The sequence below is a fragment of the Hemitrygon akajei genome, chromosome 5, assembly GCF_048418815.1.
Source record: "Hemitrygon akajei chromosome 5, sHemAka1.3, whole genome shotgun sequence".
In the NCBI taxonomy this organism is placed as follows: Eukaryota; Metazoa; Chordata; class Chondrichthyes; order Myliobatiformes; family Dasyatidae; genus Hemitrygon; species Hemitrygon akajei.
In genome coordinates this window covers 99,296,216-99,323,915 of record NC_133128.1, presented here as the reverse complement: position 1 = coordinate 99,323,915, position 27,700 = coordinate 99,296,216, and the positions used below count along the sequence as shown (strand labels likewise).

General features: G+C 45.9%; 1 protein-coding gene across 2 annotated transcripts in view; it reads right to left on the bottom strand.

The window, feature by feature from the left end:
• sema5ba (sema domain, seven thrombospondin repeats (type 1 and type 1-like), transmembrane domain (TM) and short cytoplasmic domain, (semaphorin) 5Ba) overlaps positions 1 to 27,700 on the bottom strand; it is a 607,738-nt gene that overhangs the window by 157,787 nt on the left and 422,251 nt on the right. For both annotated transcript variants that reach the window (XM_073046134.1, XM_073046135.1), the window contains 3 exons: positions 10,459 to 10,594; positions 8,326 to 8,533; positions 7,250 to 7,457 (listed from right to left, as the gene is read on the bottom strand). In XM_073046134.1, the coding sequence (XP_072902235.1) occupies positions 7,250 to 7,457; positions 8,326 to 8,533; positions 10,459 to 10,594 (552 nt within the window). The remainder of the gene's footprint in view (positions 1 to 7,249; positions 7,458 to 8,325; positions 8,534 to 10,458; positions 10,595 to 27,700) is intronic.

The following is a 27,700-nucleotide window of genomic DNA, read 5'->3' as shown; positions in this document are numbered from 1 at the left end:
AAAACATGAAAATTTCCAGGGGTGGGAGTGGGGGGGAAACGATGAATACTTTTAATAGGCACATACATACAATTAATCAATGTATAGAAGTTACTCTTATGTAGTTATATTTTATTGTGATCTTTATGTTTATTGTTCTTTTTAATGCTGCATCAGATCTGGAGTAACAATCGCTCTGTTCTCCTTTACACTTGTATACTGACGAATGACAATAAACAGTCTGGAATCTGGAATCTTGAATCTCTTCCAGTTCTTCCATCAGATGCTGGCATCAGCAACACAAGCTGAGATAATATAGTTGCATTCAACACGTGAATGTGATGCCAATGCACTTTCTACGTAATACTTGTCATTCATCACTCTGAGTTGCTCCCCATCACCAGCTCCAAATGACAACCCTACCGCAGTGAAATCATGGCTGCCAGAAGCGATGGGGAACTGAAGGGCAGAACGCATAATTGTTCTTCTCAAGTGGACATAATGTGTGAGTTTATCCACCGTTCATCACTAAATGAAACCTCAGGATGGTAACGCTCCACTGGTCTGAGCTCCCTTTTGTAGAAACTTTGTTCACGGTTGTCTAAACGACAATACAACAATCCCTGAGATGTTGCTGAGGCAACCGTGACAGCTGAGACACCATTCACAAAACAGCCCCTCCTGACAACACTGATTCTTGGTAAAAGGATGTAGATCCAGGGACATCCCTGGCAGTCTGCCTGAGTGACATTCCTTAACCGACAAGCCTAGACAATTGGGAGAGCACCGATTTCCTCTCCTTGCTGCACTCACGCTCCAATCACAGGCAGTCAGTCAGAAAGGAACAGGTACTTGGATGGCATAGTCATCAGAATACTTGGAGAATCAGAACCAGGTTTAATATCAGGGGCATATGTTGTGAAATTTGTTAACTTTGCAGCAGCAGTATGATGCAATACATAATAATAGAGAAAAAGTGTGAATTACAGTATGAATGTATGTATTTAATAGTTAAATTGAAAAAGTAGTTCAAAATAATAGAAATTAAAAGTTTACTTTTGCCTACCAGGGAAGTTTATTTTTGCCTGCAGTTTGCCTGCCGGGAGCACATTGGAGTTGACGGTGCTGTCATCTACCTGCCGAACAGTGCCTACTCCCATTTGGATAAGCAGGGCAGAACTGTGAGGATTATATTTTTTTGATTTCTCAAGTGCCTTCAATACCATACAGCCCTCATTGCTGGGGAAAAAGCTCTGTTCAATACAGGTTGGCACTTCCATTTTATCCTGGATAATGGACTACCTGACTGGCAGACCATAGTTTGTACAACTTGGGTGCTGTGTTTCAGACATGGCTATAAGCAGCACGGGGGCTGTATCAGCTCCCTTCCTGTTTACCCTGCATATCTCGGACTTTAGATACAACACTGAGTCCTGTCATCTGCAGAAATTCTCTGATGACTCAGCAATAGTTGGGTGTATAAAGGGAAGACAGGAGGATGAATACAGGGCCCTGGTGGAGGATTTTGTCTAATAGTGCAAGCTGAATCATCTGCAGCTCAACATCAGTAAGACAAAGGAGATGGTGACAGACCTAGGGAAGACTAAGCCTGCATTGCTCCCTTTTACTATTGATGGTGAGGACCTATAGGTACCTGGGGCTGCACTGAGATGACAGACTTGAGTGGAGTACCAACACAGAAGCTATATACAAGAAGGGCCAGGGACGCCTCTCACAAAATGTTAGAGGAATTCAACAGGCCAGGCAGCACCTATGGAAAAGAGTACAGTTGACATTTTGGGCCGGGACCATTCATGACTGAAGAAAAAAAGATGAGGAGTCAGAGTTAGAAGGTGAGGTGATGGGAGGAAGAAACACAAGATGATAGGTGAAACTGGGAGGGAGAGGGGTGAAGTAGAGAGCTGGGATGTTGATAAGCGAAAGAGATACAGGGCTGGAGAAGGGGAAATCTAATAGGAGAAGACAGACAGCCATGGAAGAAACAAAAGGGGGAGGAGCACCAGAGAGAGGTGATGGGTAGTAAGGAGATAAAGTTAGACTGAAAAAGAAATGAGGAATGGTGAAAGTGGGAGGGGGGGCATTACCAGAAGTTTGAGAAATCGATGTTCATGCCATCAGGTTGGAGGCTACTCAGAAGGAATATAAGGAGTTGCTCCTCCAACCTGAATTTGGCCTTATTGCCACTGGGGAGGAGGCCATGAATAGAGTCTGTGGGTTTATAATAAACACCAGTGGATAAGCTGTCTCCAGAGAAGAGAGACAGTGAGATTGAGGTGAGGTGACAGAGAGGGAGGTGTCAGAAGAGGCAAAGTTGATGAAGTTGATGACCTCTGCATGTGTGCAGGAAACAGCCACAATGCAGTCATCGATGTTACTTGTAAAACCGCCATCCCCTTCTCTCAATTCCTCTGTCTCTGCCGCATCTGCTCTCAGGATGATGGTTTTCATTCCAGAACAAAGGAGATGTCCTCCTTCTTCAAAGAAAAGGACTTAAAAACATAGAAACATAGAAAACCTACAGCACAATACAGGCCCTTCAGCCCACAAAGTTGTGCCAAACACATCCCTACCTTAGAAATTACTAGGCTTACCCATAGCCCTCTATTTTTCTAAGCTCCATGTACCTATCCAAAAGACTCTTAAAAGACCCTATCGTATCCACCTCCACCACCATTGCCGGCAGCCCATTCCACGCACTCACCACTCTCTGGGAAAAGAACTTACCCCTAACATCTCCTCTGTACCTACTCCCCAGCACCTTAAACCTGTGTCCTCTTGTGGCAACCATTTCAGCCCTGGGAAAAAGCCTCTGACTATCCACACGATCAATGCCTCTCATCATCATATACACCTCTATCAGGTCACCTCTCATCCTCCGTCACTTCCCTTCCTCCACCATGAATGCTGCCCTCACCCACATCTCTCCATTTCACGCACGTCTGCTCTCACCCCATCCTCCCCCAACCCTACCAGGGATAGTGCTCCTCTTCTCCTCACCTACCACCCCACCAGCCTCCACATCCAATACATAATTCTTCATAACATCCGCCATTTTCAACAGGATCTTACCACCAAACACATCTCGCACCCCCCCCCCCCCACACTTTCTGCTTTCCTCAGAGATCGCTCCCTATGCAGCTCACTTCCTTTTCTTCAGTCCTGATGAATGGTCTTGGCTCGAAATGTCGACTATACTCTTTTCCATAGATGCTGCCTGGCCTACTCAGTTCCTCTAGCATTTTGTGTGTGTTGTTTGGATTTCCAGTATCTGCAGATTTTCTCTTGTTCCAGAATTGCTTCTACTCCCTGAGGAGATCGAGGTCCTTTAGAGTACTTTGGCCTCTCCTTCACATGTTCTGCCAGTCTGTTGTCGCCAGAACAATCTTCTATGTGATAGTGCATTGGATAATGGCATCAACACAGGTGATGCCAACAGGCTCAGTAAACTGTTTAGAAAGGCTGGCTCTGTTATAGGTGTCCAACTGAACACACTGGAGGCTGCGGTAGAACAAAGGACCCTCCGGAAAATCCTGGCAATTCTTGACAATGTTTCTCACCCTCTGCATGCCACCTTGGCTGAACAGAGGAGAACATTTAGTAATAGACTAAGACAACTGCTGCTTCAAAGAGTGCTATATGAGGTCATTCTTATCTTCGGCCATTTGGCTCGATAATGAGTTAACCTATAGCCGGGGAAGTGATGACCCCCTCCTGTTAGACTGTTTAAGGTAACTTATTTTTTATTCTTTCTCACTTCCCTCCTAATATTTGTATACTTGGATATTTGTGCACTTATAATGCTACTGTGACACTGTAATTTCCTTTGGGATCAATAAAGTATCTATCTATTTAATGAGGTTGTGTTCATGGGTTCAATGTCCATTCAAAAATCAGATGGCAGAGCGGAAGAAGCTGTTCCTGAATCGTTGATTGTGTGTCTTCAGACTTCCATACCTCCTTCCTGATGGTAACAATGAGAAGAGGTCATGACCTGGGTGATGGGGTTCCTTAATGATGGACGTCATCTTTTTGAAGCACCACTCCTTGAAGATGTCCTGGATACTATAGAGGCTAGTGCCCATGATGGAGCTGACTAATTTAATAACTGTCTGCAGCTTACTTCAATCCTGTGTAGTACCCTCCTCCCATACCAGACAGTGATGCAGCCAGTTAGAATGCTCTCTGTGGTACATCTGTAGAAATTAGCGAGTGTTTTTGGTGACATACCAAATCTCCTCATACTCCTAATGAAATATAACTGCTGCCTTGCCTTCTTTATAGCTGCATCAAAATGTTGGGTCCAGGTTAGGTTTGCTATTTCAGGCTAAGAACCTTCATCAGGACAGGATTGACCTTAGAGTTGGCTAAAGGGTCAGCACAACATCGAAGGCTGAAGGGCCTGTGCTCTGCTATACAGTTGTATGTTCTGCCTATATTGATATAGAGGAAAACCTCTCCACTAGAAAAAGTTGGCCTTTCCGGTGGCAACCCATTTCAATTCTACTTCGCATTCCCGTTCCGACATGTCAGTCCACAGCCTCCTCTACATAAGGAGCAACACCTTTTATTCTGTCTGGGTAGTCTCCAACCTGATGACATGAACATTGATTTCTCTAATGCCTGGTAATTTCTCCCACCCCCTTCACCACTCCCCCATTCCCATTTCCCTCTCTCACCTCATCTCCTTACCTGCCCATCAGCTCCCTCTGGCACTCCTCCCCTTCTTCTTTCTTCCATGGTCTTCTGTCCTCTCCTATCAGATTCCCCCTTCTCAAGCCCTGTATCTCCTTCACCAATCAAATTCCCAGCTCTTTATTTCAGCGCTCCCCCCTCTGGTTTCACCTATCACCTCCCTTCCTCCCCTCCCTCCCCTCCCTCCAGCTTCTTGCTCTGACCTCTCATCTTTTTTCCAGTCCTGAAGAAGGGTCCCTGCCTGAAATGTCAAATATTTATTCATTTCCATTGATGCTGCCTGGCCTGCTGACTTCATGCAGTCAGAGTGTGGCCAAGATTGTCCAACCTTTTTTTTTAACCTAATACTCTGATCCAGAAGGAAAGTGAGAATAATTTTGATAAGCAAGTGGGTAGATGGTGACTGGAGGGGCAGGGGTGGCGAGGGGGGTGGTGCAGAGATGCAGAAATAATGAAATCAGCCAGGATATTAAATAGCAGGATATAATTGAGGGTGTGACTTAACCTTTCTTGCCCCTAATTCACATACTACTATCGAATAAATCGATCCTCCCATGGGCTGTCTTCAAACACAGTCACAAAAGTAGCTCAATTGCAGAAAAGGACAATCTTATTTCCTGACTCCTTTGAAGAAAAGAATCAAAAATGCTAGAAACACACAGTAGTCAGGCAGTGCCTATTGAAAGATGAACAGAGTTAATATTATCGGCTGGTGAAGCATCTACCTCCTAAAATATTCTCTCTGTTCCCCTGTGACACTGTGGCACTTGATCAGGTTTTGCCCTCCCAGCTCCATCAACCCAGGTTCAATTCTAACCTTTTGTGATTTTCATGACAGTTTCTTCATTTCTCCATCAACCCAGGTTCAGTTCTAACCTTTGGTGCTATCCACATCGTTTCTCCTTGTCTCCATCGACCCAGGTTCAATTCTAACCTTTGGTGCTGTCCACGTCGTTTCTCCATTCCTCCGTCTCCCCAGGTTCAATTCTAACCTTTAGTGCTGTCCACATCATTTCTCCATTCCTCCGTCTCCCCAGGTTCAATTCTAACCTTTAGTGTGGTCCACATCGTTTCTCCATTCCTCCATCTCCCCAGGTTCAATTCTAACCTTTGGTGCTGTCCACATCGTTTCTCCATTCCTCCATCTCCCCAGGTTGATTCTAACCTTTGGTGCTGTCCACATCGTTTCTCCATTCCTCCGTCTCCCCAGGTTCAATTCTAACCTTTGGTGCTGTCCATATCATTTTTCCATTCTCCCATCTCCCCAGGTTCAATTCTAACCTTTGGTGCTGTCCAGGTGAAGTTTCTCCATTTCACCTGGGGTTGTAGTTATTTCCTCCAAATCAGAATCAGGTGTCGTAAAATTTGTGGGGTTTTTTGAGGCAGTACAGTGCAATACATAAAATATACTATAAATTACAATAAGTACACAAACACATGTACATACACTTACTTATAGGTCCGTGGCATTTTCAGAAATCTGATGGTAGAGGGGAAGAAGCTGTTCCTAAAATGTTCAGTGTGTGTCTTCAGGCTCCTGTACCCCCTCTTTGATGGCAACAATGAGAAGAGGGCATGTCCTGGGTGATGGGGGTCCTTAATAATGGATGTTGCCTTTCTGATGCATCACCTTTAGAAGATGTCCTCAATGGTGAGGAGGCTAGTGCCCATTACGGAGTTGACTAAGTTCTCTGGAAATTGTTGTGATCCTGTGCAACTTTCTGGCTCAGCCTGCATTCTGAAATTATTTGGGTAGGTGGGTTAACAGTCCACTGTAAGTTGCCCCTAACATGGAGATGAGTGGTAGAATCTGAGAGGTGAGGAGATGGTAGTAGTGTGGGAAGAAAAAAATGGAATCCATGTTTGCAAGTGACATGGTAGCATAGTGGTTAGTGTAACGCTATTGTAGCACCATCTACCTGGGTTTATTTCCCACTGCTGTCTACAAGGAGTTTGTATGTTCTCCCCATGACCGTGCGGGTTTCTTCTGCTGTGCCAGTTTCCTCCCACATTCCAAATACTTTCAGGTTAGGCATTTAATTGATCAGATGGGTATAATTGGGTAACGCGGGCTCGTTGCATAGGAAGGGCCTGTTACGGTGCTGAGGTAAACAGGTGATTGATGGCAAGTGTGGATTGTGGGCTGAAGGGTCTGTGTCTATATTGTATCCCTCGCTGATTTCCAGCAACTGCAGTTGTAATGGATTTTCAAAAGAAGGAATATAACTCTACATGAAAATGCAAGAGAGAGTGCACAGTCCTGATGAAGAGCTTCAGTCCAAAATGTCGACTCTTTCCACCATGGAAAGAGTTGGGAGGGGAGAGGAGGAGGGAAGGACTGAAAGGAGGGAGGGCTGAGAGAGACAGAGAGAGAATCATGAGATAAAGGACAATGTTACAGAGATGGCTGACTTGGCAATTAAGTAGACATGGGATCAGACAATATATCTGGCAGTGGTCAGATAAAATGGGGCAGTGGAGAGAATTTTGCTATGGAACCTCAGCTCAGTCCAGTAAGAATGGGCAAGTAGAAATCAGTTCATCTATAGACACTTACGCTTCAGTTTTGTAGGAGAAGCATCGCTCCAGTGGGATCTTCAGTACCTGCCCATTGAGTCCCACGAACAGGGACCGGTCACTGTGCAGGATCTGCAAATTGCGGATGGGTTCTTGTCGACCAGGTGGAAGTAGCTGCAGTTCTTCCAAGTAGCAGCTGCCCACACTCTTGTTCTCAGATGACAGGGTTTTCAGAATGGTGCCATGCTCTACATTTAAAAGCCAAAGGGTAAGAACTGAAGGTTATATAAAGTTAAACACAGAAGATTCTACAGACGCTGAAAATCTTCAGCAACACACACAACATTTCCCCTTCTTTTCCAGTCCTGGTGAAGGGCCTCGCCCCAAAATGTCTTCTGTTTATTCCTTTCCATAGATGCTGCCTGACCTGCTGAATTCCTCCAGCATTTTGTGTGTGTTACTCAAGATAAAGAGTACCTTTATTTGTCACATGTACATTGAAACACCAAAACATATAGTGCAATAAATAATTTGCATCAATGACCACACGGCATAAACTTGTGTTGGGCACAGCCCATGAGTGTTCCCACACTTCTGGCACCGCAACTTACTAGCCCTTACTAATCTGCACATCTTTGGAGTGTGGGAAGAAACCAGAGTATCTGGGGGAAATCACACAGTCAAGGGGTGAATGTAAAACTCCTTACAGATAGTGGTGAGAATCATACCACGCTCAGCGGTGCTGTAAAGAGTTACACTAGCTGCTAAGCTATTGTGCTGCCTCATAAATATGGTAAGAGAAGGGGGTGTGGAAGTTTGATCAGCCACATGTAATTTGCTTTGTTCACCAGAGAGATCGTTGGCAAAAACTACACTTGATAAAGTAACTTTTGAATAAGTGGGACAGCTGGTAGAGAAGACGCTCGATAGCGTCAGGCACACAGGTTTGATCCTGACCATGGGTGTTGACTGCGTGGAGTTTGTTCCTGCCATATTCTGTGTTTGCAATGATTATCAGATCCAGGACTGTCAGTGGATTCACGCAGTTGCCCCCAGCAACTGAGGAGAGGGAAGATTGATGAGGAAGTCAGCCACACATTGCCCCTGGTGACCTACCTGTGCCAATGTACATCACGTGGTAGAGCGTGTCCCTCCCTTGCACGATGTCCACTACCAGCTTTGAGAAACGCATGTTGTCATGCGTTACCAGTGGGTCAATGGAGACTGGCTGCACTGCATCGTTCATGAGGAAGAAACGCTGAGCGTCCTGGAGGCTGCGTTCGGTGAGGTTCTCGTTAGGCCCATGGTCACCAAGTGAGCCACACTGCATTGTGGGTTAAAAAAACACAGTTAAAGGATCCTATGTGTCCATGCCCTTAACTCCCAACTTAACAGTGTAGGGAAGTATATGGTCATGCACATAGATAGAAGGAATAAATGTATAGACTATTTGGATGTGCAAGGGGACTTGTGAGTCCCTCGGGCAGGATTCCCTAAAGGTTAATTTGGAGGTTTAATCGGTGGTGAGGAAGGCAAATGCAATGTTAGCATTCATTTCCAGAGGGTTAGAATATAAGATCAAGAAAGTAATGCCGAGGCATTAGAAGGCATTGGTCAGATCACAACTGTGAGCAGTTTTGGGCCCCTTATCTAAAAAGGAGTGTGCTGGCATTGGAGAGGGTCCAGAGGAGTTTTATGAGAAAGATCCCAAGAATGAATGGGTTAATGTATGAGGAGCATTTGATGGCTTTGGGCCTGAATTCACTGGAATTTAGAAGAATGTAGGGGAATCTCACTGTAACTGGATATTGAAGAGTTAAGATAGAGTGGACATGAAGAGGATATTTTCAATAGTGAGAGAGTCTAGAACCAGAGGGCACAAGTTAGAACAGTCCTTTAGAACAAAGATGAGGAGGAATTTCTTGAGCAAGAGGATGATGAAGCCATGGAATTCATTGCCACAGATGGCTGTGGAGGCCAAATCATTGGGTATACTTAAAGTGAATTTTGGTAGATTCTTGATTAGTAGGGTTATCAAAGGAAGAAGGCAGGAGAATGGAGTTGAGAAGGGAAATAAATCTATCATGATCAGACTCAAGGACAGAATGGCCTAATTCTGCTCCTATGTTTTAATGTCTTATGGTCTAATGCCCTCTAACAGCTATTCCCACAGTAAATGGTCAGGAAAGAAAGTGGCACAAGGATTTGGGGAACCATGATTGCACCATGGTGCAGTATGATTACTCCAATGCAAAGCAACACAAAAGGCTTCAGAGAGCAGTGAACTCAGCCAATTTCATCACAAGTACTTCTCTCCCTACCATCAAGGACATCAACATAAGCTAATGTCTCAGGAAGCCAACATGTAACATTATGGATCCCCATCATTCAGGACATGTCCTCTTCTCAATGCTGCCATCAGGCAGGAACTATAAGAGCATGAAGACCTGCCCCTCAAGGTTCAACAGCAGCTTCTTCCCCACTGCTATCAAGTGAACCTTGCATATATTCTGTATATCTGGTAAATAATTCCCCCAAGAGAAAAATTTCCACTTTACCTGCCTGTCCTTTTTCTGAAACTATGCCCTAATTCCAGATTCCTTTCATCCATTTTCAGTTGTTTAGTATGGAGAAAGCCATGAGTATTATTGAATTGAATTTCTAGATATTTGGAACTGCATGAAGCTCATGGACAGGGTAATCCAGCCACATTAGACTAGTTTGGTGTTTAAGGGAGCTCTCCCATTCACTTCAGCAATATGGTGTCCTGGGATCTGGAGCATCAAACAATCTGCTAGGGGAACTCAGTGGGCCAGGCGTACTTATGATGGGAAATAAGCAGTAGAAGTTTTGGGTCATGATCCTTCATCTATACTAGAGATACAATCCAGATGAAGGGTCTCAACCTGAAAGGTTGACTGCCCATTTTCCTCCAGATTGCTGCCTCACTAAGGGTAGAAAGAGCTTCAGTTTAGCACTCATCCAAAAAATCAGCACCTTCAACAATGCAACACTTGTGATTGTCATGCTAGACTTTTTTGGGCAAGTCTCTCAGCTGCAACTTGAACCCACAAATTGGATTGTAGGTGCCAGTTAGATGGTGGGATGTCAATTAATCAATGTGTGATGAAGTGCTATGAGCTATCTCCCCAGGGACAAGAAATGTACCAGGATTCATTCAAAATCTGGATGATCTGGTCCAATGAAAGAAATTAGATGCTTCTCCATGTCCTTGGAAAAGTTTCCTACCTGGAAGTTGGGAATGGGGTTTGAAGCAGGCAACCAAGCCGACCGGGGGTTCTCCTGATATCGGAAGGGTCCATTGAAGGTCTGTGTGATGGCGCTGAGGTTGTAGGCACAGACTGCTGAGGCTGCGATGCTGTTCCTGGGAAATAGAACAGAAGGGTGAAAGTTGTGACCTGCACCCGCATGGCTTTTATTCCATTTTCTGACTTGTTACTCATCACCTTCCACCTCACTCCCATGACCAGGCCCCACCTCCCTCATTATTTGTCACAATCACAAATTCGGCAGCGCAGCAGATACAGCAATTGCGCTCGTGAATGTGCATGCCTCAGCTAATTATTTCATTGTGATGGCATTTAACTCCATTCTTTCTGTCAAGACTTGAACAAAAGCACAACAACATTTCACTGCCTGTTTGCATTCTGCCTTGAGAAAATGGACTGTCGAGTCGACGGACTCTGAAGACTAGCGATATTCATTTTATATTTAGTTATTCCTTTCAGCCGCGGTGTTGGCTTCATTTCCCATTGAAGAGTTTTAGTTAACAGCACTGTTTGGCCTAGTGTTTATTGTTTTCTTTTCCCTCTAACACTGTTCAGATTAAAGGCTGTGATCTATCAACGTGCTTCAGTAAACACAAAGTACACTACAGATGCTGTGGTCAAATCAACACGTACAAACAAGCTGGAGGAACTCAGCATCCGTTGAAATGAGCAGTCAACGTTTCGGGCCGAGACTCTTCATCAGGACTGAAGAAGGAGGGGGCAGGGGCCCCATAAAGACAGTGGGGAGAGGGGGGAAGGTGCAGGTAAAAAACCAATCAGAGGAAAGATCAAGGGGTGGGGGAGGGGAAGCAGGGAGGGGATAGGCAGGAAAGGTGAAGAAGGAATGTAAGGTGAAAGCACTATGGGTAGTAGAAGAAGGCAGAATCATGAGAGAGGTGATAGGCAGCTAGAAGAGGAGGCAGAGTGAAAGTGGGATGTGGGATGTGAGAGGCAGGGAATTACCGGAAGTTGGAGAGTTTGATGTTCATACCAAAGGGCTGGAGGCTACTCAGACGGTATATGAGCTGTTGCTCCTTCAACCTGAGTTTGGCCTCATCACGGCAGTAGAGGAGGCCATGTATGGACATATCCGAATGGAAATGTAAAGCAGAGTTGAAGTGGGTGGCAACCGGGAGATCCTGTCTGTTGTGGCGGACAAAGGTGCTTTGTAGGTGCTCGACAAAGCAGTCCCCCAATCTGCGTCGGGTCTCACCAATGTAGAGAAGGCTGCACCGGGAGCACCGGATGCAATAGATTACCCCAACAGACTCACAAGTGAAGTGTTGCCTCACCTGGAAGGACTGTTTGGGGCCCTGAATGGTGGTAAGAGAGGAGGTGTAGAGACTGGTGTAGCACTTATGCTTGCAGGGATAAGTACCAGGTGCGAGATCTGTGGGGAGGGACGTGTGGACCAGGCAGTCGTGGAGGGAACAATCCCCGCGAAAAGCAGAGAGGGAGGATGGGGTGAGGGCTGAAGTGTGGGAAATGGAGGAGATGCGGGTGCGGACATCATTGATGACGGCAGAAGGGAAACCACGATTCTTAAAGAAAGAGGACATTTGAGATGTCCTGGAATGGAAAGCCTCATCCTGGGAGCAGATGCGGTGGAGACGGAGGAACTGGGAATAGGGAATAGCATTTTTACATTTGGTAGGGTGGGAAAAGGTATAATCAAGGTAGTTATGGGAGTCAGTGGGTTTATAGACCTACTTCAGTGTCTCTCACTCTGCACTTGGGCCATATCCAAACGTAGTGACATTATTCATTACCAAGAGCATTCAATGCCTCTAAAGTTCTATTATACAGGTCGTTTGGATAGGTATATGATTGGGAGGGTTATGGAGGTCCAGGTGCAAGTAGATGGGACTAGGCAGAATAACAGTCCTGCATGAAGAGATGGGTTGAAGGGCCTGTATCTGTGCTTAGTGCTCCACGATCCTATGAGAATAGGGAGGATTTGTTTTCTGGACTAGAAGAGGTTGAGACAGGTTATGATTGAGGTATACATATAAAATTATGAGAGATATAGAGTAGTGGTGGCTGCAGGGAAACCTCTCCTCAGGTAAGAGATAAATAAACCCAGAGGTCATAGGTTTAAAGGGAGTTAGAGGGGATTCACCTGGGAACCTTCCCACACTGAGTGGTGAGTTCCTGAAACACTTTGCCTGAGAGAGAGAGATCGTGGATCACCAGAGCATGGAAACCCCTCTTTCTGAAGTCAGTGAGCAGCTCTTTTGTTTTGTTGACATTGAGAGAAAGGTTGTTGCCATGACACCATGTCACTAAGCTCTCCATCTCCTTCCTGGACTCCTCCGACATGTTTTTTGAGATGACATGACATCTGCAAACTTTTAGTGTTGGAGCAATATCTAGCCACGTAGTCCTGAGTATAGAGGGAGTAGTGTAGAGGTCTCGATAGGATTCCACAAACCCAATAGTGCAACTGGTCAGCAAAGGATATATCGAGTTTAGCTGAAGATTCAGTCCCTGCCAACACTCCCCAGTTCTGTCTCCTTCAGGTCCAGCAATTAGCACTGACAGCTCATTGTTACGAATCTCCCAAACCCTGAATCCCCTCCACTGCTCACCTCCCCTCCCTACTCCTCTCCAGTTTGAACAGCAGCCAGTGCTTTATTGTTCAATTCACTCAAGATAATTGATGAGGTGCTGGAACCCTGCCACCTTCCTTGCAAATGTACCTCAGCATGAGGTAGACTGGCAACCGGAGAGGAGCGAAAACTCAAAGGAGAAGAAAATAATAAATCACTGGAGACAGTGTTTAAAAATACTGGCAAATGATGGTTATGTGCAAGACAGGTGATGTAGGATTAATCCATTTACAGTACCTCAGGGACTGAACAGAGTTGTTGAGACTGACTACTAAAGAACAATGCAGAATGTAGAGTATAATTAAAATACGTCTATTACATTATATATTTACTAGTACTCATGTTTCATTCCTTAGTAAATCAGTCACTTGAAGACACAGTCAAACTCCTCATCCTTAAAATCCCTTCCCGTCTCGCCAAGAAACTAAAACATTTTCATTTATTCATTCCCCAACTTCAAGTCATTCTAAAGTTCTCTGAATTCCAGTCGCACTGCAGGTAATGTGGTACCAAAGCTGTGCAGTGTATACTCCCACAAGTGGCAGCGTGATAAGATCGAGACAATCTGAGTTTGAACAACACATGAGAGATCATTGACAGGAAAGTTCACTGGGCGAGTCGGAGGCTCGATGTCTGCAAGTCCACGAGTCCACTGGATGCCTGGATACAGCCCGTCCTGAGGTTCGAAGACGGTCTGTGTGTGTGACTGGGTGGGTGAATCAGAGAGAAGAAAGGGACTTATTTTGCTGTTGTTATTTTGTCGATGATGTTCTGTTTTTGTTGCTTCTTGTGTTCTGGGCACATTGGCCATGGTGCTGCAATATGTGGTGACCCTTGCAGACTGTTCCCAGCACATCCTTGGGCTGTGATGGTTGTTATTGCATATGGCACATGTCACTATGTTTTGATGTACAAGTGGAAAATAAATTAATCTAACATCGGAATTACTCTCCTACAGATTCACTCACATCTACCTGAGAGGGATGTTAGTTCCATCACTGATATGTGCAAGAGACCATAAGACATAGGAACAGAATTAGACCAGTTGGCCTATCAAGTCTGATTCACCATTCCATCATGGCTGATTTATTATCCCTCTCAACCCCATTCTCCTGTCTTCATCCCATAACCTTTGACACCCAATCAAAAACCTATTAACTTCTTGTACAACACGCTGGAGGAACTCAGCAGGTTGGGCAGCATCCTGGAAACGAACAGTCAACATTTCGGGCTGAGACCCTTCGTCAGGATTGAAGAGGGAGGGGGAAGGGGCCCTATAAAGAAGGTGGGGGGAGTGTGTTAAGGAGAAGGCTGGTAGGTGCCAGGTGAAAAACCAGTAATAGGAAAGATCAAGGGGTGGGGGAGGGGAAGCAGGGGGGATAGGCAGAAAAGATGAAGAAGGAATGTAAGGGGAAAGCACTATGGGTAGTAGAAGGAGGTAGAACCATGAGGGAGGTGAAAGGCAGCTAGAGGAGGAGGCAGAGGGAAACTGGGATGGGGAGGGAATTACCAGAAGTTGGAGGATTCAATGTTCATGCCAAGGGAGACTACCCAGACGATATATGAGGTGTTGCTCCTCCAACCTGAGTTTGGCCTCATCATGGCAGTAGAGGAGGCCATGTATGGACATATCCGAAAGGGAATGTGAAGTAGAGTTGAAGTGGGTGGCAACAGTAGTGGCTGTAACAATAGACAGGACGTCCCGGTTGCCACCCACTTCAACTCTGATTCATATTCCCATTCTAATATGTCCATACATGGCCTCCTCTACTGCCATGATGGGGCCAAACTCAGGTTGGAGGAGCAACACCTCATATACCATCTGGGCAGTCTTCAGCCCCTTGGCATGAACATTGAATTCTCCAACTTCTGGTAATTCCCTCCCCCTCCCTTCCCCCATCCCAGTTTCACTCTGCCTCCTCCTCCAGCTGCCTATCACCTCCCTCATGGTTCCGCCTCTTTCTACTACTCATAGTGCTTTCCCCTTACATTCCTTCACCTTTCCTGCCTATCCCCTCCCTGCTTCCCCTCCCCCACCCCTTGATCTTTCCCCTTACTGGTTTTTCACCTGGCACCTACCAGCCTTCTCCTTCCCATCCTCCCCCCACCTTCTTTATGGGGCCCCTGCCTCCTCCCTCTTCAGTCCTGACGAAGGGTCTCCGCCCAAAAAGTTGACTGTTCGTTTCCATGGATGCTGCCCGACCTGCTGAGTTCCTCCAGCGTGTTGTACAAGTTGCTTTGACCCCAGCATCTGCAGAGTACTTTGTGTTTACCTATTAACTTCTGCTTGATGCAGGTTTGATAGCAACATATAAGAGAAGCTTGGATAAGTACATGGACAGGAGATGTATAGAGGTCTATGGTCCAGGTGCAGGTCAATGGGACTAGGCAGGATAACATACCCCACTTTAAATATAGCCAGTGACTTGGCCTCCACAGCTGTCTGTGACAATGAATTCCACAGTCTCACTATCCTCTGGCTAAAGAAATTCCTCCTCATTCCTGTTCTAACTGTATGCCCCATTTAGAACAGAGAAGAGATAGAAGGAGAAAGTGGGGCTTAAGTGATTTTTAGACCTGCACTAGAGGACCCCATCCACCTTAACTGGAAGGGAACCAATATTCTGACCAGGAGGTTTTTCTGGTTGCATTATGGCCTGGTATGGAAACTCCAATTCACAGAAACACAAAAGGCTACTGAGAGTTGTAGACTCAGCCAGTTCCATCATGGGTACGGTTCTCTCCCCAATTGAACATATCTACAAGAGATGATGTATCAGGGAGGTGACATTCTACTTCTTTCACCCCACACCCTGGCCATGTCCTCTTCTTGATGCTGACATGAGGCAGAACGTACAGGAGCCTGAAGATCCACACTTCAAGGTTCAACAACAGCTTCTTTCCCATTGCTGTCAGGTTGTAAGAAACGCTACCAGTACCCTGTACTCTCTTTCTTTCTCGCTCTCTCTCTCTCTCAATTTGCACTAATGTTATTTTGCTTATTTAGTCGCGTAGGTTATGTATAATTTATGTTAATTTATTTATGATAACTTATGTCTGTCATGTTTGGAAAGTACCATGCTGCTGCTGCAAAAGCTGGTTTTCATGGCACTTACACCCTGTATATGACAATAAACTTGAACATGAAAATAAGTGTCTTTATCATTGTGGATCCAATATCCCACTTCTCAAACTGTAATAACTCTGGGAGGGTATCAATGAGGCTGCTTGATGGTTTCACTGATAACTCAGCAGTAAACTCTGATTAAGTACCAACTGACAGCTATGAATAAGTGACATACTGGTTATCCATCAGCCATAAGTATTCCAAAGAGGTAAAAGAAGTAATGGGGGAGGGAGCAGTGGGGGTAGGGTGTCATTGATTGGAAATGGTAGCCTGAACACGTGGTTAAGTTTTGAATTCAGAGCCTTCCTCACGATAAACAATCTCTCCCTGATTAAAAGGGGACAGGGCTTCAGGTTCTTGGATCATTAGAATCTCTTCTGGTGATCTGTAAAAGAGGGACCCATTCACCTTAATTGGAGGGAAACCAATATTCTGGCCAAGAGGTTCACTGGTGCTACACAGAGGTTTAAACTAGTTCGGGAGAGAGATGGGAACCAGAGCACCAGGTCAGAAAGTGGAGGGATTGAAAGGAAGGTACGTGCCGTGACCAGTAAGAATCCTCCCTATCCGTAGTAGGTGAACAAACATCTGTGGGGATGTGATGAGAATGAGAAATGGAACTAATGTATGATCATTGTAAAGATATATAGATAGTTAAACATAAGAGAATCTGCAGATGCTGGAAATCCAGAGCAACGCACACAAAATTCTGGAGGAACTGAGCAAGTCAGGCAGCATGCATGGAAGTGAACAAACAATTGACCTTTTGGGTTGAGACAAACAGTCAACACTTCTGGCTGAGACCATTCTTCAAGACTGGGATGGAAGGGGGAAGATGCCAGAACAAAAAAAAAGTGGGGGGAGGGGAAGGAGGACCAGCTAGATGATGATAGGTGAATCCAGGTGGGTGGGATAGGTAGAGGGCTGGAGAAGAAGGTATCTGACAAGAGAGGAGAGTGGCCCATGGGAGAAAGAGAAGAAGGAAGGGCACCAGGAGAGGTGATAGACAGGCGAGAAGAGGTAAGAGGCCAGAGTGGGGAATAGCAGAAGAGGGAAGGGGAAGGAGAAATCGATGTTCATGCTATCAGGCTAAAGGCTACCTAGACAGAACATGAAGTGTTGCCCCTCCACCCTGAGAGTGGCCTCATCATGGCAAAAGAGGAGGCCATGGGCCAACACGTCAGAATGGAATAGGAACTGAAATGCTTGGCCATTGGGAAATTCTGCATTTGGTGGATGGAGCAGGTGTGCCCAATTTATGCCAGGTTTCATCAATGTGGAGATGTGCTTTGGGATATAATAGATGACTTCAGCAGACTCACAGGTAAAGCGTTGCTTCACATGGAAGGACTGTTTTGCGCCCTCAATGGAGGCAAGGGGGGAGGTGAATGAAGGCAGATGTAGCATTTTACCATTTGCAGTGGTCTGCGCCAGGAGGAAGACTAGTGAATGGACTAGTAAATTGCTGTGTAAAGCAGAGAGTGAGGGGGGAGGTAAAGATAGGACCCTGCTGGAGTTGGTAGAAGTTGCAGAAAATGATTTGTTAAATGCGGAGTCTCATGGTTTGGTAGGAGAGGACAAGAGTAATTCTATCCCTGTTAAGGTGGCGGGAAGATAGGGTGAGATTGAGTGAGAAGAGGCAGGAACTGTTGGGGAGCATTACCAGGGAGATCTCTCTGTCTCCACCTCTGGAAGCAAGCTGTCGACTGACATCTTTTAAACCTACTGATTCCTAAGGCTATCTTAATTATGCCTCCTCTCACCCTGTCTCCTGCAAAAATGTCTTTCCTTTTTCTCTGATCATTCATCTCCACCACATCTGTTCCCAGGATGAGGCTGTCCGTTTCAGAACATCAGAAATGTCCTCCTTTTTCAAAAAACAGGGTTTCCCTTCCTCCATTGATGCTGCCCTCACCCATATCTTCTCAATTTCTTAGATATCCGCACTCACCCCATTTTCCCACCGACTTAGTCGGGGTAGAGTTCCATTTGTCCTTACTGACCACCCCATGAGCCTTTGTATCCAGCAATCTTTCACCATCAATCTACCATCAAACACATCTTTACTTCCCCTCCACTCCCTGCTTTCCACAGGGATCACCCCCTCCATGATTCCCTTGTCCATCCATTCCTCCCCACTAATCTCCCTCCCGGCACGTATCCCTGCCAGCCACAGAAATGCTACACCTGTCCATTCACCTCCTACCTCATCTCCAAACAGTCCTCCAGGTGAGGCAATACTTCAGCTGAGAATCTTTTGGGGTGTTTTTTTTTTGTATCCAGGGCTCCCAGAGAGGCCTCTACATTGGTGAGACTGGTTGTAAATTGAGTGACCACTTTGTCGAGCACATCCACTCCATCCACTAAAAGTGGAATTTCCCAGTGGCCAACCATCTTAATTCCTATCCCCATTCCTGTCCTAACATGTCAGTCCTCTTTTGCCACAACAAGGCCACTCTCAAAGTGGAGGAGCAACACCTTATATTCCATCTAGAAGAGATTTTTCTTTCCAGTGTATTTTTTACCTCCCCCTTCTCTCTTCTTCTATTCCCTGCTCTGATCCCCACCTGCCTACCTTCTCCCCCCTGCTGCATCTCCTTCTTCCCTTTCTCCCATGGTCCACTCAATTTTCCTATCAAATTCTTTCTTCTCCAGCCCTTTACCTTTCCCACCCACCTGGCTTTTCCTATCATCTTCTAGCTAGTCCTCCTTCCTCTTTCCCACCTTTTTATTCAGGCGTCTTTCTTCTTCCTTTCCAGTCTTGAAGAAGGGTCACAGCCTGAAATGCTGACTGTTTATTCATTTCCATAGAGGCTGCCTGATCTGCTGAGATCCTCCAGCCTTTTCTGTGTGTTGCTCTAAATAGCTTTACTTGTACACATGTACATCAAAACATCGAATCATACAGTAAAACACATTCTTTGCATCAATGGCCAGCACAGAGGAGGATAGTGATGGGGTAGTCCGCTAGTTTAGTCATACTTCCAGCACCAACACTGCATGCCCACAACTAAGTAACCCTAACCCTAGCCATATGTCTTTGGAATGTGAGAGGATACTGGAGCACCCAGAGGAAATCTTCAGGGTCACAGGAGGAACATATTGTGGAAGCATAATGACAGACAAGGAAGCTTGTTAACTCAACAACCATTTTATTGTGATAGACACAAAACAGGCCGGGCACCATGACCCAGAGAGTGAACCCAACCAGTCTCACGCTGACGGGGGAGGTGACCATCACATACCCTGGTTATAGTTAGGGTGACCCACTAATACACAAGCAAATAACTGTATAACCCAAGCTAAAATGTCACAAGAAATGAACTGAAAATTCTCACCATAATCCCTTTAAAAGATTTTAACACAAGAGCAATAAACAGTACTGGTCATTAGAAATGCAGGGACGGGCTGTTGACTACACCCACACCCAGAGCGTCACACTGCCTCTACCTGAGGGGTCAGCCGTCCCCGGCAAACCCAGAGTCTATAACAAAGTCCAAGAGTCCCGGTGGGTGTCAACAGTGCCGCCTGTTGTGTGAGGCAAGGGGAAGGGCACCCGGAGTGTCACTTCCTTCCTTCAGCCTCGCGGGGTCAGTAGCAGCCAGGGACTGACACAGTGCCAGCCGGTCCTGGTGGAGCACGACTGCCTTCTGCCGCTCAGGCAACTGCACCCGATATACCACATCGGAAATGTGGTTGAGCACCTCTCCCGGCCCTTTCCAGTGGCTTCCAAACCTGGGGAATAGTCCCTTTGTCCGGGAAGGGCAGTAGACCCATCCTGGGGCCTCCACCATGTACTGCTGCATTAGCACCCCATACAGGCAGCCGGGCCCCTTCTGGGACTTGCAAGTGTCGCAGCCATGCACGAAAAGCTCCACATCCTGCCTGTACCCAGGCCAGTAGAAGCATTCATGCAGCCTGCCCAACGTCTTTGCAACTCCGAGATGGTTGGCCCCCCACCAGCCCGAGCATGGACCACAGCACCATGGCGCAGAGCCCGCGGGGGACCAGCCACAAGAGTCTGTCACCACCGGACAGCAACCTGTTGTGGACCTCCAGCGTTCCCCACTGTGAGTACAGGGCTTTGGTCTCTGACGTCTGCCCACTCTGGCCATCGTCCCACACTCAGCCATTCCCTCACCCGAGCCACTGCGGCAGCTGCTGCTCCGTGGTGGGGAGGTCGTCGCTGGTTGCCACCTGAAGCACCGTCACCGTCACTTGCTCCTGGTCCAGTGCTGTTGTGTTGGGCCGCTGCCGGGTGTGCTGCACTGCCATGGGCCGCGGTGAAACCGGTGGTGGTTGCTGCTCCCGGTGGGACCGCTTCCTGGAGCTGCCGTTTGGGTGAAGAGCGAGGCTTATACGTGGACCGCGTAGTGGAGGGAATCCGATGCCGGGCGATGGTGGACATGGGGTCAACCACTACCATCATCCATCCCGGTGTTCTCCCCAACACAGACCAGCCATCCCCACCTGGGTGAACAACGACGGCGGTCCAACTGGCGACAGTCACCGTGATTGTGCGGCGATGCAAGGGAAGAAGAGGCTGCGCATCGCAGTGGAGCACGACGTGTGGCTCGTCAATATCAGAGAGTCCTGCACCCTAGGCCTGGACCTGCTGTCCTGCTGAGGGAGCTGTGTGGATGTGTCGGGGGCATGTGGGACGATGCTGGACACCTGAGGGGCTAAACTTGCTTCCGCCCTCTCCGCCTCGTCCAGCGAGGATGGTGATATCAGGCGAACATGCTGTCACAGGCGCTCCAGCGTCAGCACCTTTACCAAGGCGTGGAGACAAGCTCTTCCTGGGCCGCGGGATGGAACGGGGGTAGCCATGCTGAGTACAGTGGTGGAGACCCACTGCTAATGCCCCCAGACTTTCTCCCATACCGCGCTGTCTGCTGCTCGAAACACCGCTCAGCGCCACTACGAGGGCCCTGTAGTCACGCTACTCTGCTGGCATCAGGTGAAGGAGGGCCCACAGGGTATCTCCCTCCAGTGCCAAAGCAAGGTGACCGCCGTCTCAGTGGGTTCCACCCGTTGTGTCATGCGGCAAGTTTGGCTTGCGTCAGGTAAGGCTCCAAGTGGCTGGTACCATCGTATCTGGGGAGCTTCAGGGTGTGCCTTGTGGCACAAATCGTCGAGGTCCTTTGGTCTTCCTCTTGCTCCGGCAGCGTCTGCCATGGTGCCCATCCCCCCCGTGCCTATGGCGTCTTGGGTTCCTCGGTGCGGGTTGCTACGGATGCGCTCCACTCTGTTGCCTTTCTCCATTGGTTCCCAGGTCCTCCCTCTGCGTCTTGTCTTCATGAGCCCTGTCTGTGGGTGCAGAGAGGCAACCTGACCCTTGTCTTATTCCCCGGGTCTTCAAGCACTCTATTCACCATCGTAGCTCTTCACCCTCCTTGTCAATCTTGCATCCCATTCCTGACACCAATGTGGCAAGCATTTGGTCCATAACGGCAGACAAGGAAGCTCTTTCACTCAACAACTGTTTTATTGTGATAAACACAAACAGACCGGGCACCATGACCTAGAGAGTGAACCCAACCAGTCTCATACAGACGGTGGGAGGTGACCATCACACACCCTGGTTACGGTCAGGGTGACCCACAAATAAATACTCAAGTGAATAACTGTATAACCCAACTGAAAATGCAACAATAAGTGACCTGGAACTTCCCACCATAATACCAGAAAAGCATTTTAATACACGAACAATAAACAGTACTGGTCATTAGAAATGCAAGAATGGCTGTCGACCATGCCACCCCTCCCCCCAGCGTCATGATATAAAATCCTTACAGACAGAATCACCAATCGTTGGCACTATAAAGCGTTGTGCTACTACACTGCTGTGCACGATAGATGTCACGGACTCTGTGGGCCGAAGTACCTGTTTCTATAATGCTTAACTCTAGGACTTGAAGGAAAAGATATTCAATTTCCAAGTCCATGAAAATAAAATAACAAATACAAAATTTAATACAAAAACACAGAGTGCTGGAAAATGGCAGGTCAGGCAGCAACTGTTGAAAGAAAACTGTTTATGGTTCAGATCTGAGGCCCTTAGTCAGTAAGAGAGAGATGTATGTTAGAATTCAGTGGAACATTTCCTAGCTTAGTTAATGAAAATACCGTCTGTCAAACATCCAGTGACAAGCGAGTTTCACAGCCAATGTAAGGCAGTCACTGTTCAAATGAAAAAAAAGCTGAATAGCAAGGTCCCACAATTGTCAATATGATGATAACCACAAAACCAAGGACCACGGAATGACAACAGAAGGGAAGCAAAAGAGAATGTTAATGTTATCCTCCAAAAATAAATTAAACCATCTGCCATCTTATTTGCCTTTTGGCAGTAGAGATTGATCAGAGGAAGCTTAAGTTTCAGTTTGTAAACTGACCATGATGACCTATGTTCTTCAACTCCTACTTCCTGACAATCTCAGGAACTATAGTTCTGAGGCCAAAGAGCAAAGGTTAATAATAAATATACAAAATTGATGCTGTTGTGACATTTGCATCTGGATTAAGGGCCAAAGCTTCAAAAGTAATCAGCCATTTCCTTAATGCAAGGTACGTGGCCACTGTTTTATTTAGAACAGACTACCGAGTGATGGGCCATAGAGTTATTATGTTATACAGCAAGTAAAAAGGCCCTCCAGCCTAATTCATCCATGCTCTCCAAGATATATCTAGGCTAGACCCAGCTGCCTGTATTTGACCCACAACCTTTTAAACTTTTTCTATCCACTTACCACAATTTTTTTAACTTTGCAACCATACATGCCACTACCGCTTCCTCTGGCAGTTCATTCCATTTATCCACTATTCCAGATGTGGAAAAACCTTCTCTTCACATTCCTTTGACAACTTTCCCCTCTCACCTCAAATGTATACCCTCTAGTTTTAGACATCCTATACTGGGAAAAGACTGACCCTCAATGCCCTCGTGAATTTATATACCTGTATGGGTCGCAGCTCTGCCAACCACTGCAAGGAAAAAGGTCTACCTAGCCTACCTAGCCTCTCCTTATAACTCAAGCTCTCAGTCCTGGTAACTTACTCAAGAAACCTTTTCTGGCCAGCTTAATGATATCCTTCCTATAGCTTGTCAAGCAGAACAGCAGACACGCGCCAACATCTTGTACAATTAAAGTCATAGAGCATAGAAACAGCCATTTTGGCTGATATAATCCATGCCAAACTGTTCCTCTGCCTAGTCTTATTGATCCACACCTGGAACATATTCCTTCATACCCCTTCCATCCAGGCACCTGTCCAAGTTAAAAAAAGGTTCAAAGTAAATTTATTGACAATGTACATATATATCATATATATATATGTATCATATACAGCTCTGAGATTCATTTTCTTGCAAGCATACTGAATAAATCCATTATAGAATAATAACCATGACAGAATCACTGAAAGACCACACCAACTTGGGTGTTCAACCAATGTGAAAAAGACAACAAACTGTGCAAATACATAAAGAAATAAATAATGATAGATAAATAGATAGATAAATAAATAAATATTATTGAGAACATAAAATGAAAAGTCTTTGAAAGTGAGTCTATAGGTTGTGGGAACATTTCAATGAAGGGGAAAGTGAAGTTGAACAAAATTATCCCCTTCAGTACAAGAGCCTGATGGTTGAGGGTTAGTAACTGTTCCTGAACCTGATGGTGGTGTGAGTCCTGAGGTGTGTATCTTCTTCCTAATGGCAGCTGTGAGAAGAGAGCATGGCCTGGGCGGTATGGGTCCCTGATGATGGATGCTGGTTTCCTATGACAACACTTTGTGTCAATGTGCTCGCTGGTTGGGAGGGCTTTATGCATGATGGACTGGGCCTCTTAAAACTTCCCTGAAAACATTTAAGACTTCTTTTAAGGGTTGCAATCACACCGGCACCCACCACTTCCACTGGCAGCTTGTTCCACATTCATACTAACCCTCAGGAACCTCAGCAATATCCCCTCCCAGGTAAGTATTTTACTTCACACCCTTAAACGATAACCTCTAGTTCTAGTCTACCCAAACTCAGTGAAAACACCTGCTTGCATTTACCTTACCTATACCCTTCATAGTTTTGTACCTTATTATCAAATGTAATAAGACATCCCAATTCCTGTACTCAGTGCCCTGACTGAAGACAGCAAGCATGACAAATACCTTCTTCAAAGATCTCCCCTCCATCCCTACATCTACCTGTTTCAACATGGCTCACACAAGGAAGTACAACTTCACACAGGCCCTGTCTCAACCAAACCCACCCGCATTCCCTGTCACATTATTTAGCCGATTAAAAGTCAGCTTAACAGTTTCAGAATTGGTTCATGTGTCCAAACCATGAGCTGTATGTAAGATAAAAGAAAACATTGTTAAAGGAGCAGGTCACATAACTGACTAAGCCTGCTATTTCAACATTACCAAGTTATTATTATTGCTGTCACCTCAAAAACTAAAAGTTACTTTCATGTAGCACCTTCAATGACCTCACCAAGATCTGTCAGCATTCAGGATGTTGAGAATCTACAGCTACCCCAGGGACTTAGCTCAGATCACATTCATCACAGAACCATTGGGAGAGAATCACTGCGATTGGCATTATAAGCAGAATTTGTTACAATTTACCTGGTTCATGGACCAAGAACACTAACGAACACTGGGGTCTCATTCCCACATAAACAGAAGCTCAAACTATTTTTTATTTTTTATTTAGAGATACAGTAACAGGTCCTTGCCACCAAATTACACCCCAGTGACCAATTAACCAACTAAACTATGGTAGCATAGTGGTTAATGTGACGTTGCTATAGCTTGAGGGGTTGGACTTTGGAGTTCAATTCTGATGCTGCCTGTAGGAAGTTTGTATGCCTTTCCTGTGAGCGTGTGGGTTTCCTCCCATATTCCAAAGACATACTAGTTAGTAGGTCAATTGGTCATTGTAAATAGATAGATAGATAGATAGATACTTTATTCATCCCCATGGGGAAATTCAACTTTTTTCCAATGTCCCATACACTTGTTGTAGCAAAACTAATTACATACAATACTTAACTCAGTAAAAAATATGATATGCATCTAAATCACTATCTCAAAAAGCATTAATAATAGCTTTTAAAAAGTTCTTAAGTCCTGACGGTAGAATTGTAAAGCCTAATGGCATTGGGGAGTATTGACCTCTTCATCCTGTCTGAGGAGCATTGCATCGATAGTAACCTGTCGCTGAAACAGCTTCTCTGTCTCTGGATGGTGCTATGTAGAGGATGTTCAGAGTTATCCATAATTGACCGTAGCCTACTCAGCGCCCTTCGCTCAGCTACCGATGTTAAACTCTCCAGTACTTTGCCCATGACAGAGCCCGCCTTCCTTACCAGCTTATTAAGACGTGAGGCGTCCCTCTTCTTAATGCTGCCTCCCCAACACGCCACCACAAAGAAGAGGGCGCTCTCCACAACTGACCTATAGAACATCTTCAGCATCTCACTACAGACATTGAATGACGCCAACCTTCATAGGAAGTACAGTCGACTCTGTGCCTTCCTGCACAAGGCATCTGTGTTGGCAGTCCAGTCTAGCTTCTCGTCTAACTGTACTCCCAGATACTTGTAGGTCTTAACCTGCTCCACACATTCTCCATTAATGATCACTGGCTCCATATGAGGCCTAGATCTCCTAAAGTCCACCACCATCTCCTTGGTCTTGGTGATATTGAGATGCAGGTAGTTTGAGTCCTGTGATTAGACTGGGGAAAATCGAGGGTTACTGGGCAGTGTGGCTCAAAAGGCATGTTCAACACTATATCTCTACAATACATCTTTGGAACGTGGGGTGAAACTGCAGCACTCTACGGAGGAAACCCACGCGGTCACGGGAGAATGTACAAACTCCTTACAGACAGTGGTGTAATGGAATCTAGGTCGATGACTTGTAATGATGATATGCTAACCAGTATATCACAGAACCTCCTCTTGTTGCCCTAGACTGGAATGGAAAGAACAGAGAACTGCATCTACATGACTTAATCTACTTTTAAGATAATTAAAGAGCCCAGGAGTATTGTACAATCATTATCTGGAAAAGACAATTTTCAGATTGAAAAAGAGGAATAAGCTGATATTAAAAAATACACACCAAGAGAGGGAATTGAAGGAAAATCTAAATGTGAAGGTTAAGGAGGGAATTCCAGACCTTAGGAGTTCAGCATTGTGGGCACGAGCAATGTAGGAAATGATCAAGGGCCAGATTTGGCATTCAGAGATCTTGGACGGTTAGAGATCTTGAAATGGTTACAGGGATAGTCCACCTTCCTTTCCTGTTAGATTCCATCATCTTCAGCCCTTTGTTGATGTCACTTCCCACTTCCTCTGTTGCTACTTTTACTGATCCCCCCTCTATCTGCCAATTACCCCTCTTCGCCTGGATCCACCTATCACCTTCCAGCCCCTGCTCGGCCCTTCCTCTCAGTTCCCTATTCTAGCTGTCTCTCCACCATCTTTCAGTCCAGATTTATTTTATTTGGAGATAGAAGATGGTAACTGAGATGGCTCATTGAGCCCATGCCAGATCGATTATACTCATGTGATCAATTAACCTACTAAACCAAGCTCTTTGGAATGTGGGAGAAAACTGGATAAAACCCAGGCGGTGACGGGGAGAATGTACAAACTCCTTACAGACAGCAGTGGGTATTGAACCCATTTTGCTGGTGCTGTAATAGAGTAACGCTAATCACTAAGAATGAAAGATCTCAACCAGAAATGATGAGTGCCCATTTCCCTCCACAGATGCTGCCTGACCTGCAGAGTTCCTCTAGCAGTTTATTTCATAATCTTAACATGCTTCGCTCCTTCTACCACTGAGCAGCAGAATACACTGGGTTGTTGATGTCAAATTGGTCGCTGTCCCACTGTGGCTAGTGAAGTATTTTCATCACACGGACTGTGAGCACTTACATTATGTTCAGCGCATTTAGAGAGAAAGGCGACAGCAGTTCCTTGTAAAACATTGGAGCTGCAAGTAAAAGGCATCAGAGATGACTGCCAAGGCAGCTGCTGGCTTCCTTTCAAGTGCATGTAATCCCTCCATCTCCACTCGCAACAGATTAGTTGGGGAAAACAGAAAGCATTTGCAGTCTTTCGCTGGCTTTCAAAGTCAAAGAGATTCATGCACCATGACACACAGACAAGCTCTTTCTTGATGTGGTGAGAATTTTTGGCACAGGGAAGGTGGGCGGGATGCAGCTGTAAAGTGATTCATGCTACTTGTATTCTGGCACTTAAGACTGTATGACCATAATTAGGCCATTTGGTCCATCAAGCCTGCTCCATCATTCCATCACCTGCCTCTGACATCCCCCTCTACTTTCTTCCAATCACCTTGAAGTTAAGTCCCTTCATATGAGACATTTCTGCCTGTGAAGAAGTTTCTGGCTGCCCACTCTATCTATGCCTCTTATCATC